We start from the raw sequence: 15768 nt of genomic DNA, 5'->3' as shown, positions 1-15768 counted from the left end.
GTTGTTTCCCTCGGTCGGGGGACACCCGCACAGCACTCTCAGAATGTGTCGGGTGTACTTCTCAAGGCACCAGGTGTCCTAGTTTATTTTCAGGGGAGTGCCTGTGCACTCCATGCAAAGGTACACAGGGTCAGAATTCCTTAAAAATAAAACATTAATAACAGTAAAGACCCTAAATACTTGAAGTGGCAATCACACTTGAGTAGAGAACCAGCATCAGTTGCACATGTTTACAGTGATATCAAAGAAAAATGCTAAATCTGTGTCTTAGTCTGAGGGGACAGTGAAAAGACACCAAGGAATCAATGGTGAAAAAGACATAGAAAGAATAATAAATATCTCTGGGCTTTTTCTCTTTTTTGCAGTTCTGCTTTGAACCCGAAGTGGATGATGCTGTCAGGGCGGCACCTGTGACCAAAGTCAGTGAAAAAGCCCCATCTCCTCCTTGGCCGTCAGCTGAGATAAGATGGAAGACTCTTACAAGGATAGGACTTCACTGGTGAAGGGTGCCAAGGACATTGCCAAAGAGGTGAAGAAACAAACAGTAAAGAAGGTGAATCAAGCAGTGGACCGGGCCCAGGATGAGTACACCCAGAGGTCCTACAGCCGGTTCCAGGATGAAGAAGAGGACGATGACTATTACCCTCCCGGAGAAACCTATAATGGGGAGGCCAATGATGATGAAGGTTCCAGCGAAGCTACTGAGGGTCACGATGAAGATGACGAAATCTACGAAGGGGAGTACCAGGGCATCCCCAGTACGAACCAAGGGAAAGACAGCATCGTGTCCATAGGTCAGCCCAAGGGCGACGAGTACAAGGACCGACAGGAGCTGGAGTCGGAGAGGAAAGCAGATGAGGAAGAACTAGCTCAGCAGTATGAGCTGATAATCCAGGAGTGTGGTCATGGCCGTTTTCAGTGGACCCTGTTCTTTGTCCTGGGCATGGCCCTGATGGCAGACGGCGTGGAGGTGTTCGTGGTCGGCTTCGTGCTGCCCAGCGCCGAGACAGACTTGTGCATTCCGAACTCAGGCTCCGGGTGGCTAGGTGAGTGTGTTGTGTCTGGGGGTCAAGTTCTGAAGCTGGTTAATTTGTGGAGCACAGTTAACAAGCAGAATAAATGCATTTCATCTAGAGCACTGTATTTTTTCCAGCACTTTATTATGAAAATTTTAAACGTACAAAAGAATAAAAAAATATTGTCAATGATGCCCATATGTACCCACCACTTAGGTTCCACAGTTAACATTTACTGTATTTTCTTTATCGCCTGTCTGTCCACCCACCCATGAATCCAACTTATATTTTCATGCATTTCAAAGTAAGTTAGAGCTGTATATTTTTCTTACAGTATTATAAAAACCCATTGATTTATCTTCTATTAACTTCCAAAGATATGCCCTTGGAAGTTAATAAAGTTGTTATATGAAACTTATTTGACATGTTTCTAAATACAAAGGTTAATTCTATGAAATTCTGACAAATGTGATTTTAAATTCCAAATTTTAAATTTTATGTTTAATACTATAGTTTAAATACTCTGGGACCTTGGTGATTTTTATTGTTCCAGTAATCTATGTCTATGTTTTCTTGTTAATTTTTTTTCAATTAGCCTTACTTACGGGTTATTCTTACATGACTTTTTCTATCTTTTTCTTCATACCTTTGTCCCTAAACTGGAAAAACTTTTCATATAGGATTTAAAAATCTGTTTCAAGTTATATTAATAGTTCCATGATGCCTATTAGAAATAATATGAGCTCCCTATAAAATATCTAGATAGCAGATTTGGATTTTGTTATAAAGTTGCCATGCACTCAAGTACGTGTTGTTACAAAGCTCTAGTTAACACTCCCACTTACTTGCCTTTTGCAGTGAATACCAGAAGGCAGAGAAACGTGCACACAGCCAATATCCCCAACAGCTTAGGAGTCTGTTTCAAACTCTTAGCACATCTTGCTAAGCACACCTCAGAGAACATGTTTATGTGCATATTAAATCTTGACATGTTTCAGAGTCTGTGGAAGAGAGTAAGAATACCTATTATCTCTATTTCCAAGGGACTCTTTTAAACTAAAGCTTGAAAAACAAAAATATATAGCTGTTTTTGTGGAAACTCTGTCACTTCATTAAGTAATGTGATAATCATGGATGCTGAGGGATTTTTTCTGTGAAAAACAATTAAAGATCATTTCCTAATCTGGTCTATGACAACACAAGAGAGATAGTTATGAATGAGAAAAGGATTTATACACTATTTTTTTTAACACACATTCCTTTTATGTGGCCTATTTCTTTGAAAGAACTGGGTCCATGAAAGCAGGCTGTGTAGGGGACTGGGCGAGGGGGGCATTTTGTGCATGGTTTTTGCTGGTAGACACATTTGGGTGTTCAACCATCAAAATGCAGAACATGGTTCACGAGAGGGTCTGTAGTCACTAGTCTAATTGACATTTCAGCATGCCTGTTTTGTGTCTATCACTGTATTATTTTTTCCTTTGGTGAGCAAGTATACCCACTGTAAGCCAGACCATCAAAATAATGATCAAGATTTTGTTAAAGGAATATATCAGCAGAAAGTTTTAAGAAGACAGATCCTTAAAATTGTATCTACACAAATATTTTAATAATTGCAAGCTTAAATATAGAATACATAATTTTTTATGTTATGATTCTACCTCTTATATTGGACACATTTCAGAAAATCTAAGTGGAGCTTGCCTTTGTGCCTTTATCTTCTCTGTGCTGAAAGGAAGCACAAGAAGGCGCATGGTTCTTATTTGACTGTCCCATAAATCTATCAGCTCCGATGAGGTTGCACACCCCCAGCTGGCATTCAGCAGTGTAGATGATGCTGTGAAACTATTGGAGCACAGATATTTTCTTCCTCCATAAATGTTGCCAGCTTTAGTGAATTAAAAATGTGTCCCCGGGAGTGCATGGTTTCACTCAGTGTTATGAGTCCACAACAGAAGCACCTTACTGGTTTCATCAGTGTGCCTTCCAGACTCGCATTTCAATTATTTTGCCATTGTAATTTCACTTATAATTGCATACTAATCGAGTCCTTTTTAGACAAGCGTTTAAATTGTTTTGTCATTTTCATTTCATCGAATAATAGCTTTGTAATGTAATTACCACACTAAGTCATAGCAGTGGGACCAAAATGCAGAAAGGAAAGATGCATGACCCGTGTGCTGTGGCATTTTGAGAGTATGGATTGGTAAAATAATTTCTCATTTGTTACTATGCACTGTGTCACTTTCCTCAAGGCAGGCCAGGAACAAAAAGTAAGAACCAATCTATGCTTTCATTATTTGGGAGATAGATCGATCTCTTTGTGTTTGCTACCAGATTGTCTTAAACGCAGCTAAGGGCATGTTGTGGGTGCATGTGTGTGTACATGGTCCGTCTGCATCTTTAACATTGTTAATTGGCCTGGGGAAACAGCAAATATTTAATTGGCTAGTGAACAGTTCTTTGGGGGAATAAGTGCAGTCACTTTAAGATAATCCATTGTCTATTGCTAACATCTATTTATTGAGCATTTATTATGTGCAAAGCACAGTGTCACCACAGAGGACAGTAGGTGTAGAAAAGACTAGGTTTCTGTATTCAAGGATGTTATGGTCAAGTATGAAGAAATCACAAATATGTGGCTTACTGTACAAGCAAGCAAGTACCCATAGCCATTAAAAAAGCATTCATAAGGAAACTTCAGGCAGGGAGACCACAAAAAGGGGAGACCCTGACTGAGGCGGTGGAGGGGGCATGGGTGGGAGGGCTATTCAAGGGTACAGTTGGCAAGGATTAGGTCATCGAGGAGTTCAGAAAAGGGAGGAAAGGGGCAGTTAATGAAAGAAGGCAATTCATCAGTTAAGTCATGCAGAATGGAGGTTTTAGTATAAGGGAGAAAGATGGAAGGTTTCGTTTTAGACTTCTCACTTTGGGAATTTTGGGCATATCTGAAGAGGAATACCCCATGAGCTACTTCCCATTTGAGCCGAAGCATCTAATGGTTGGGAGCCATCTCATTTAAGGTGAACCTGCCCATGACCTTAACCAGGGAGAGGGTGGTTTCCTGCTGAACACTATTTAGGGACTGGCGGTGAAGAAGATCTCATTAAGGAGACTGAGAAGGTGAAGCCAGAGAAGGGGGAGCATCCAGGAGAGAGGGGAGGTCTGGAACTTGCTGGAAGAAGGAAGGGATATGTAATTCTTAGTCACTGCAGAGTCTTGTAGTAAAGGCTGTAATGAGTCTCTCAGGTCTGGCACGGAAGAAGCTATTGACTGCTGTAAATGGCTTTTGAGAGGAACACAAGGATCTAGGCTAGGAAGTTTTTAAAGGGAGGAGCCTGTGCACTGAGTGAAGTGACAACGTTCCCTCTGATTCCCGGCCTCCGTCTCATGCAGGGTTTTCTCAGGCATCAGGCATCCTCCTGATTGCTGTGACCTCACCACGCTGCGCCTTACAGTGGGTGCTGTGTGCGCTGCCCATTCCAACCACATCTTAGCTCCAAGAGCTGGTGGGGTGGGGTGGGGTGGATTGGGGTATGGCGGGGAGCGTTGAGTTCTAAGGCAGGATAAATGTCATGACATTTTTAGTCTCAAGCTGTGACCAGGCTCAGTCCCACTCCAGCCCTCACCCATCAGGGCAGAACAAACACTTCATTGGCCATTGTCCCCCTGTGTTCTTTCTTCAGAGGGCCTGGCTTCTCACTCCATGGCTGTTTCCTTTGAAGACCCACCTAGTAAAGCAGGAACCTCATCACTATTGATTCAAAGGCTTTCTCACTGGGGGGTTACAAAGCTAGTAATACTTAGAACCTAAAGCATTATTGTGGCCAAGTGTTGGCTGGTGCAAAAGAGATGGAAAACAATATATTCTAAACCAAAATATACTTCATAACTAAACCCGAGCTAAATAATAACTAAATATCCTCTATGTGTTTCTGTTCATCTTTTTTAAGGCAAATATCAGCTGTAACACCTAATTTCCTCACTCTGTGGTAATCTCCAGCACAGAAGTTTTAGTAGTGTGGTTGAGACAAAGCTAGGTCACCATAGGATAAAAAGTGAATGATAAGAAAAATAGCATTCCGTAAGCATTAACTGAGCACCAACTATTAGCCAAATAGCTGCATTAGGAGATATCCCGATGAGCATGTCATGATCTTTGTCACCCAGACACTTCTTTACCAGTGGGACAAGTACGTGTGTTTTTTCCTGCGACAGAGATATTGATCTCAGTGCTGTATTCACAGAAAAAGGAACCACTAGACTTGCCTTTGGGGACTGGTAAAAATTGATCTAGGAAGTGACATTTAAGCAGAGTTTTGAGGATTAATAAGAATTCCCCAGGCAGATGAGAGGGAGAATGCCTTCCCAGGAAGATGTTGGTGATGTCAGAGGCCCTGAGCTTTGTAGGGAACAGTGGGAGGTCCCATGGCTGGGAGTAGTTTGGGCGAGAAGTGGAGCAGTGATTTTCATTTTACTTACTTCTCTGCTGACAGTCACATCAAGTCAGACCCTGGCATTCCTGTGTTTTCCATTGACAACTATAATGGTCATGCAGCGAAAATTTATTGAACACCTACAAAGTGACAAGCATTGTTGTAGACTCTAAAGGTATAATAGCAAATAAAACAGGAAGAAAACCTGCGGTTGGCCTTAAGCATGACTCAACCTCTCTTTCTATAGTTTTTATTTGGACAGTGGAATTTTTTGGAACATGGGAATTCGCTCGCTCTTCAACCCACCGCCCCCCATTCTCCGTTGGCTAGTTAGAGAGGCCAGTTTCCTTGAAGGCTAAACTGGATGGATATGACCCAAACGATTATATCTAATTTCTCTTTCTCCATCTGTCCATGTGCTCCTATATTCCTTTGGGCATTAACAAGAGAAAAAGTATCCTGTGGAATATCTAGCTGCTTTATTGCTAGCTGTCTATATTTTTGTAAAAAATAGCTTCATGTTTCTGAGATCCCCTGTTGACTACCCTTTGCCACGAGACTGGAGGCCGAGCACAGTGACTTGTCCACGGTGCTCAGAGCCAGTCTTTGCAGGGCGTGCATCACCCCACCCAGTGCTACCAGCTAGGCCAGTATTCTAAGCTAATAACAAAGAGTGAGGCAAACTTTTTCATTTTTGAGCTTCAGTCCAAGATTTTGATCATTCGGCATCTGAGTGTTCTCTCCACATGAAGACCTTAAAGTGTACACTGTAGGTGGCGGTGGGGGGTGGTCAGTAGCTCTATAAGGCTGCCCAGCCCCTTTGTCCTGCACGGCCTGCCTCATTATCCCGGAAAGCTTTGCTCTCTGTGGTGGGGGTGCCTCCGGCTCCGTTATGCCTCTCGGCTGTCCCAGTGATCCTAATTGGAATTAGAAAGTTATTGGCTTCTAGAGAACATCCTGTCCACCAACACCAGCAAAATCTAATTTGGATTCATTATTGCCAAGTTGAAGAAGACGACTCAGTAACTCATTGCTGCTATACTCATATTCCTGGGTCTTGCTTCCTCCCGTCTTCCATGTTCTCCTGAGAGAAGAGACAAGTCTGACATCAGAATGCAGTTAACCCAAGTGGCCTGAAAAGCTGTCTCCATCCAAAGGGTCTGCGATCAGTTCTCACAGGACAGGCGTGAACAGAACTCCCAGCCACATTCCTGAAACTTGCTATAAGTAGCATTATGGGTAAAAGAATGTGATAGATAGTAAATGCCTTTCTGCCACCCAGAGGGTCACTGGGAGATTTCCCACAGCTTTGAACCTGAAGGCCGATTCTTGCAGGCTGAGTCCCTGGACCCCTATGGGTGGCAGATCCTGGGTGAGGATTCTGGTCCTCTGGCCATACTGGCCTTCTGTGTCCTATCAGTCTGGGACTCTCCCTGAAGTCACTAAGAATTGGGTGATGTGTTGTCAGTTTGGAGAATCGGTTAACTGTGGACTTCGGTTTAAATAAGGCAATCTGAATTGTTAATCATCTGATAACTAGATCAAGGCAAATACAAATAATACAGACTTGTAGATTTGAATTTCATACATCAAGGTGCACTTGCACCCTTTGTGGGAAATTGAACCTCTCAATATTCTCACTTCACAGGAAGGAGCTTGTGTAGGACCTAAGCTTCCTGCAGTCTGCTTCAGGGAGTAGGAAGCTGATTACATTCTGTTTGAGGAATTAGTCTGATAAAGTACTAAAGTAAGTATTCCTAAGCCACATATTTGCAAGCTAACATCCTTACCTTAAACTTAGAAATGTCTTATTGGCCTTTAAGATTGTGAGAGGAAAGTAAAAGAGGTCCTTAGGTATAGTTCTTACCTTCAATTTAATTTGAACTAATTTCAAGGGTATGATTAATTGGCTTTAATTACATTCACAATGTTGTACAACCATCTCCGTCATTCCTTTCCAAATTTTCTGTCATTGCAAGCAGAAACTCCGTAACTATTAAGCAGTAACTCCCTATTTCCTCTCCCCACAGCCCCTGGTGGTCCTAATTTACTTTCTGTCTCTATGAATTTGCCTATTTAGATAATTCATGTAAGTGGAGTCAGATAATCTTTTGTCCTTTTGTATCTGGCTTATTTCACCCAGCAAGGTCCATTCATGTTGTAGCATGTATCAAATTTTATGTTTTACAAATGTTAACACAGAAAGAAAAGAAAGAAACAATTAGAAGGAAGTCCTTTTGGAGGTGAATGGGTGCTCCTGGCTGTCTTCAGAGATGGATGATGGATGGAGTTCACTTGTCTCCTGTGTGTGAGGAGATGCTGGAACTGGCAGTGAGTGCAGTTAAAAATGTAATCATGGGGAGGGGGTGAGGTTTCAAGACAAGGTTGTGGAGAGCTGCCCTGGGCAGAGGCGAAGGCCCCTGAGAAGTAAAAGAGGCTGAGAACCATCTCCTCCCAACCGCTCACAGTTCCAGAGCCCAGCAAAAGTGTTTGGACATTCTTATGTTGATATTGTTTTTGTTTTTTTTAATGAACAAGTACACCATACTGATTGTCAATGCAGGACAGAGAGCTACATTATTCACCAAGAGTGGGAAATTTATGAATCAAACCCGCAACCTAGGTACATGTCATGAATGGGAATTGAACCTGTGCCTTTCTGGAACACTGGACAATGCTCCAACCACCCAAGCCACATGGGCCAGGGTCCAAGTGATTCCTATTCAAAGAGAAATTTCAGAAACACGGTGATCTAGACCAGTGTTTCTCAGACACAGATGTGCCAATAAGTCACCTGAGGATGCAGTCACCTGGAGTGGCCCGGGAGCCTTCATCTAACAAGCTCCTGGGGATCTGATGCTGGCGGTTATGAATCCCATTGAGTAGCACCGTCTTAGGCCCCATTAGCCAAGAAGCAGCAGCATCCCCAACAGTTGTGACAGTGAAGGTTATAAATGATATTCTGATTTTAAACCATGGGGGGTTATAATATAAGTGGGAGTGTTTTCCTTATCACCAGTATACAGTAACATACATTATAAGGGAGATTTTTGTGCCATTTTTGAGGAAAGGTTTTCTTTCCAAAACTGTAGATCTCTTATCAATAGCTGAGGGATGCACATTTGTTGTCCCCCCTCCCCCAAGCTCCCACACTGAAGTGGGTATTGACTTATTTACACTGGTCTTTCCCCTACACAGTGGTGGGAGTCAGGGAACTGTGGTGCCTCACCCCATTTATAGCTGCACAGTCCAGAATGGACCCCAGGTGTGCAGGGCACAGTGTGACTCCACTTTGTTGGGACTGGTTTCTCAGTGCCATTGTCGTGGTGATAAAATTATAATTTGACCCCTTTGGGTTTTTTTTCTTCCTATCTACATGAAATTAAATGGCTTTTCTGACAGTAGCTTAGTTTTCTCAGCAGCATCTACTTAAATCAGAAATATTAAGTGCTGCTGTGTCCAGAGAATGGATGGAAACTGAGAGTGTTCACTGAACTGCTCACAGGAAGAAAAGCCTGCTGTGGGGCCCACTCATGTGTAAGCGTATCACCTAAGTGGAGGCAGAGTTTGCGTGTGTGAGAGACAGCTGGCTGCCTGGTGCCCTCTGTTTATCTAATTATCCATTTTCCCCCAATTAACAGATTATAGATGTCTTTGTGGAATGCCACCTTTCAAATTTAGCAGTTCCCACACAGAAAGAACGCCAGCAGGGACTCATCCATCCATGCACCCATCACATTCTTACTGAGTTGGTGCAGAACATGACCCTCTGTTTTGTGACAAACACAAAGATCAACCAGACAAAAACCTGTGCAACAAGATGCTTGTGGTCCAACCAGTATGGGAACCAGAGGACTTAGATTAATTCTGTCTGAGGAAGGTGTGGATTTAAAAAGACTTCAAACACCCTGGCCTGGTGGGTCAGTTGGTCGCAGTGTTGTGCTCCCCCTGCCACCCCCCTGCCCCCCCCCCCCCACCGCAAATACCAGAAGGGTGCAGGTTAGATTCCCAGACATACCTGGGTTGTGGGTTCCATCCTTGGTCACAGTGCATGTGGGAAGTGACCAGTTGGTCTCTCTCTCTCTCTCTCTCTCTCTCTCTCTCTCTCTCTCTCTCTCTCTCCTTCCACTCTAAAAATCCATTTTAAAGGTGTTAAAAAGAGCCTTCAGAAGATTGTGGTATTTGAGTCAGGCTTTGAATTGTGGGTAGAATATGGACTTGCCAATAAGTGGGTGGAGAAAAAGTGTTTCTGGGAGAGAGACCAGACAGCCGAGGCACAAAGACATGAAAATCCTGGACTGAGCATTGTGAGTAGATTGTGGTTTAGTTCTGTTCAAGTGAAACATACATGGTAGGGAGCAATTGGAAAGGTGGGTGTGGATCGACCTGTTCATGCAGAGCTTTAAATGAGCTTACTCTGGAGCAGGTGGGGATAGTTAATATGTGAGCAGAGAAGTGATGTGGTGAAAACACTCCTTTGGGAGCCTGCTGTGTTTGGAATGGATTGGAGAGGAGAAAGCCGGCCAGCAGTTCAGATTCATTTGCATTTGAATGGTCCAGCCTATAGGTGGCGAGAGCCTGACTGAGGCTGATGGCAGAGGGCCTGGCAAACAGAGGCAAGAATTTGGTCCTTCATAACGGGTTAGCTGTGGGAGCAGGGAGGAGGAAGTTACAGGGCACTGAGGCTTCATGCCCAGGTGTTGTATTGGGTAGCAGTGCCTTAAGTGGAAATTGAAGTTCTGGGATTGGTCAGGAGGTGGGATGAGGCAGTGCATAGGGAGGAAGATGAGTTTAGTTACACCTGCAAGCACAAGAACTGTGTCTAATTCACAGACAACCCTTACGTACAGAGCACAGAGCCTGCATGGTGAATGGTACACAATGAATTTTTGTTGAGTTTGAAGTGCTAAGCAGGATCCTTGGGAAAAATGATCCAGAAGGGCATCTAGAAGTGGGTTCTGGGGCTTGGTGGGGAAACTGGCCCTGGGGGTAGGCATCTGCGAGACCTTTTAGTAGAGATGCAGAGCCCACAGGATAGGATGGTGTGGTGAGGGGGGAAACGTAGGAGGGGAGGACAGCCAGTGCAGACCTTTAGTGACTGCTTTATGGGGCGAGAGGGGAAAAGTCATGAAATACATGATTGGAAAAGCAGGAGAAATCTGAGCTGCCTGGAGGCCAAGGGCGGATAGGGTTTCAGGACAGAGGAAGTAGAGGACATTAGCCATGGCAATGAGAAAACTGTTTCAGAGAGTGGAAGGACAGATGTTGGGTTAACTGCCAAATTGAGTTTTAAGGTATATTTTTAAAGGGAAGGAAACAAATCAGTGTTTAAAATTGGTTATAAGGTAGTGTGCTGTATTTGTTGGGGATAATGCATCTAATAATGTAATTATATGAGAGACAGGAGCAGCTGAAAAAATACTAATCATCTTCTGCAAGAGGAAAATTGCAGATTTGTAGCCATTATCTAGTACTTCTGCGTCATCATGTGCCAATAATCACATCCAGAGTAGATATGGGGGATAAATTGGCAGACCTGGAGAAGACAGGGTGAGCTGCTGCTATCTCATTTTATTTATTTTTCCAAATTGAAAACAGTGTCATTTATTGGTACCTCTGGATGTGACGATAAAATGTTGAAATGTGCACATTTTCAGCATTCACCTGGCAGTGATAAACAGTACAGTGCTGCCCAGGGCAGGTACATGGAGGGGGAAAGGTAGCTCCTAGTTAAGCACTCCCTGGGGGTGAGCTGACTCAATTCGAGGGTCCTCTGTGACCACACACAACTTTGTCCCCGAGGTTTCTGCTGGATCAGTAGAGAAGGCTTCTCTACCCTGCCCCACTCTGCACGCTGGGCACACTAAATTTGTAATGTAGGACCCGGGCATGTGACAGTGGCTCCACAGACCCTACTGTACCTCACAGGGCACCTGGGATCCCAGATCCTTTTTCTCAGAGTGACAACGCAATGCATTGTGTGTATATACCACATTTTAAAAATCCGTTCATGTGTCAATGGACATTTAGGTTGTTTCCCTGTCTCTGATACTGTAAATAATACTGCAGTGACTGTGGACATGCAGCAGTCTCTACAGGTCTGATTTCAATTTTGGGGGGTATATACCCAGAGGTGAGGTTGCTGTATCATATGGTAGTTATATTTTTAATTTTTTAAGGGGATTCCTCACAAGATGAGATATAAATTCTAAGTCCATTAATAAACATACATCTAAGGTTAACTGATTTCAACAAGGGTGCCAAGACCATCCGAAGTGGAGAGAACGGTTGTTTCAACCATCAGTGTGGGGACCACTGGACAGCTACAGGCAAAGAAGGGAGTCGACCCTTTCCTGACACCACATACAGAGATTAACTCAAAATGGATCAAAGAGGTAAAACCATAGAACTCTTTGCAGAAAACAAAACCTTTATGACCTTTGGGTTGACAAAGTATTCTTAGCTATGACACCAAAACACAAGAGACAAGAGAAAAATATATTAGACTTTATCATAATTTAAAATATTCATACTTTAAAGCATACCATCACAAAAGTGAAAACACATCCCATAGAATTGGAGAAAATATTTTCAAATCATATCTCTGCTAAGGGACTTATATCTACATAGGTAAAGAACTCTAAAAAGACAAAGAAACCAGTTAAAAAGTGTGCAAAGGACTTAAATAGACATTTCTCTTAAGAAAATTTCCAAATGGCCAATAAGTCCATGCAAAGATTTTCAACATTATCAGTCATAAGGAAATGCCAATCAAAACCACATGAGACATGGTTTCATCCACTGGATGGCTAGAATCGAAGAGCGAGATGATAGTAACTGTTGGCAAGTATTTGGAGAGAAGTAGGAACCCCGATGCCTTGCTCGTGGGAATGTAAAATGGGGCAACCACTTGGGGAAAAAGTCTGGCAAATCCTCACATGGTTAATCATAGACTTATCGTATAACCCAGCAGTTCTCATCCCAGATATATGCCCAAAAGAAATAAAAACCAAAGTTCCTATACATATAAGTATACAAAAACTTATGCATGGATGTTATAGCAGTATTATTGATAATAGCTAAAGGTGGCAAGAATCCAAGTGTCTATAAGCTGATGAATGAATAAATAAAATTTGGTATATGCATATAATGGAATGTTACTTGACCAGAGAAAGGAATGAAAGCCCAGAAAGATGAGTTAATTCTTGGAGGAAATGACATTGAACTTGTATCAAATTTAGCTGCTTTGATTCAGTAAGCCACAGCAGTGAAAAACAAGGATATCAGAAAAATGTTGGATGGCATCTGTGTTCCTGAAAAAGGAACAGTGCAGCAGGCTGATAAGGTCTAAGCCGTCCAGCTACAGGAGCAGCAGGTGCTGCATGGGCCTTCAGACTTGTCTGTGGTATTTTAAACATGCAGTAAACACTGTGTATCGAAAAAAAGAGACGAAGCCCATGCTATAACCTGGATGAATTATGAAGATATTATGTTAAGTGAAATAAGCCAGTCCCAAAAGATCATATATTATAGCATGCATATATATATGTATATATATGAAATGTCCAGAAAAAGCAAATCTGTAGAGACAAAGCAGATTATTTGTTGTTTAAGGCTGATGAGGGGATGGAGAGGAGTGACAAGTAGAGGGTATGGTGTTTCTTTTTGAGGTGACGCTCAAAAAGAAAAGTCATTTAATCAATGACTAAAATCATTGAATTTTGTATTTTAAATGGGAGAACTGGATAACATGTGAGTCATGTTCTCAATGAAGCTGTTTTTAGAAAAGAATAGACATGTAAAGTTGCTTGGGAAGTTGGCTGGCTCACCTCGTGAAGCTAGGCCAAGTGTGTCTCTGTGTGTTCCTCGTGCGCAGTGCGGCCATAAGGACTGTGTAAAATCCAGGACGGCAACAAGAAAGTGGTGGGATCGTACTGCCTGGTTCTTCAATGTTAACTGAAAGCTGTTATTCTGTTCGGTTAGCTGCAGCCCACATCTTCATGTCACTGGTCGTTTTACTTGGGCTATTTATAGCCTTTAGAATGATGCTCTCGAATACATGTGGTTTAGAAGGAAAAAAGCTGTTTTCAAAGTAATAAGCTCTATGACCCATTGGGTTAGTAAGATTATGGCAACACTGAAAATATACTTTAAAAATCGCATTGACATGGCGATGGGAGGAGGCAGTGCCGTCAGATGGTGATGTCCTCCCAGCCGTGCTAGTGCTCGCCGTGTGCACCTTGGTTTTCCTGCTTGAATATTCCATGAATGCTTCTCAGGGAAAGGCTGTATATTTTAACACTGTTCTTGTTTTTATAGTGTGACGTTAGAAACATGGTCACTGACTGAACAATTCAGCCCTTGTTATTCAGCACCCATGGTGTACTCAGTGCTGCACACAACACATCACATACAGGTACTTACTCTGCAGGGCCTTGGGGCCAGGAATCAGAGCCGGGAGTTTCTTTGGCGTCACTGGTTAGCTTTGTTCAGACTCATCTGTAGAATAGGGAAACAGTACCAGAAGTTTCCCAACAGTCTTACTAGCTCCAGCCCTCTGTGATGCTGAGATTCTATGGAGGATGAATTATCTCTATGTGGTTTTGGCAGAAGAAAGTTGGTTAAAAAAACAAAACAAAAACAAAAAAACCCAGAGTACTGTATGCACATCACAAGGCATCGTGTCAGATAATTAGACTACAGTGACATTTCTGGAGAGGCAGCTGGCTTATGTGGATTGAGCCCTGCAGTGTTTCATGGGATGTGAAGTATGACTTGTTTGTCCCTGTCTTTTCACTATGGATTCACTATGGATGCCCGTGTTCCCTGCACCCCTTCACCAGGCTGTAGTCCCGAGAGCAGAGTTACTCAGGCTGGTCCTGCGGGGTATTAAAGTCTTTATGGTAGGACTTCTCAGGGCCTATAACATGCAAAACTAAGACAACTGATACAATTTGCCAAAGGGATTTGACTGTGAAATCCTTTGTTTCGCAAAGTATGTATTAATGCTTCACTAAGCAAGTATTAATACTTTACTGAGCTAGGAATTCAGTTTAGAGGCCTTGGACACAGCTGAACAGGTGTCCAAATCCATGACTCTAGGAAACGTTCTGTCGTTGCTCTGTGTTTCTTCATCATTGGGTGACCAGTGCCTGGAGCATAGTCACTACTCAAGAAATGTTTGTGGAATTAATGACTGAATGAACAAATGAATGTGTGCATGGTGGACTATATCCAGCTATCCTTTCTTCTCATCAATATTTATGCATTAAGCTTGCATAATATAAATGAGCTCTGCTTATTAATGATTTCCTCAAGTGTTCCAGGTTTGCGGTCTACAGGGTTCTGTCACCCCAGCTAGTTTAGGGCCCTCTGCAGTGGTACAGTGCACTTTACTAGTGTCGTTGGCCTGCCTTTGCCCCAAGTCCGTCTCGGCTCCTCACTAGCCCTGCAGTCCAACCTCGCAAGTGGATCTCCTCCTTCTCTTTGAGCTCTTTCTCTCACACAAACCAAACACTAAGAGTTTTCCTAATAAAAATCTAATTAGACCTGTGATGACCATCATTATAAATGGTTCACTTCGAGGCCAGCACCTTCTTTGGACTCTTGAACCTCAGGCTTGCCCTCCTGTTGGAGAAGGAGGTGTGAAGTGTTCTATATTCATCTTGATTTGCTACGTCTCTGAAGCCTTGGGTTAGGTGCAGTAGGGCAGACACCAGGGTCGGAAGGCTTCCCGACTGGCACACGCCCCTCCTACAGTCTTCACATTCCGTCCCTTTGCCACCAGCACAGTTACTGTCCTGTCTTCTGAGAACTGAGAAGGTGTGTTCACCCATATCCACCTCTCCCTCAGCCGACAGAAATGGGATTGTCTACACCTTAACTTAGTTGCTAAATCAAAATAGAAGTCTAACCACCTTCTTTCTTAAAGTGAGCACAATTAATTTTTTAAGGTGCCATGTTTTTTCTTTAAATAATCTTACTTAGAAGTACAGAGTTATTTTACTGGTGCTTACTACTCTTCAGGAACTCATGAATTGTTAGAGAATTACCCTTTTCCTTTTGTAGACATTCTCAAAACCATTTTCTATACAATAGCCATGCACATTAGGAACCGCTATTCCTACCAGGAAGGAATGTATAACCCACACAGCAGAGTAAGAACTATTGGCAGGAAACACTTGCTGAAGGGAACACCAGCTGGACTTGAGTGTCGTCTGTTTTATGTGCCCACTGTTTGAGTTCTGTTGGCTGAAGACATTCACAGGTTAAATTGTGTGACTTATCCAGTTTTGTTTTGTTTTTAATACCAACTC

General features: G+C 42.8%; 1 protein-coding gene across 1 annotated transcript in view; it reads left to right on the top strand.

Annotated features, from left to right (window-relative positions):
• The window catches only part of SV2C (synaptic vesicle glycoprotein 2C), a 190364-nt gene that overhangs the window by 48843 nt on the left and 125753 nt on the right, over positions 1-15768 (top strand). The window contains exon 2 of the mRNA XM_045848231.1: positions 366-1046. Within this exon, the coding sequence (XP_045704187.1) occupies positions 467-1046 (580 nt within the window). The 5' untranslated portion in view covers positions 366-466. The remainder of the gene's footprint in view (positions 1-365; positions 1047-15768) is intronic.

This window comes from Phyllostomus hastatus, unplaced genomic scaffold, assembly GCF_019186645.2.
Source record: "Phyllostomus hastatus isolate PE091 unplaced genomic scaffold, TTU_PhHast_1.1 phas_contig_58, whole genome shotgun sequence".
NCBI lineage: Eukaryota > Metazoa > Chordata > Mammalia > Chiroptera > Phyllostomidae > Phyllostomus > Phyllostomus hastatus.
This window is presented reverse-complemented; position numbering and strand designations above follow the sequence as displayed.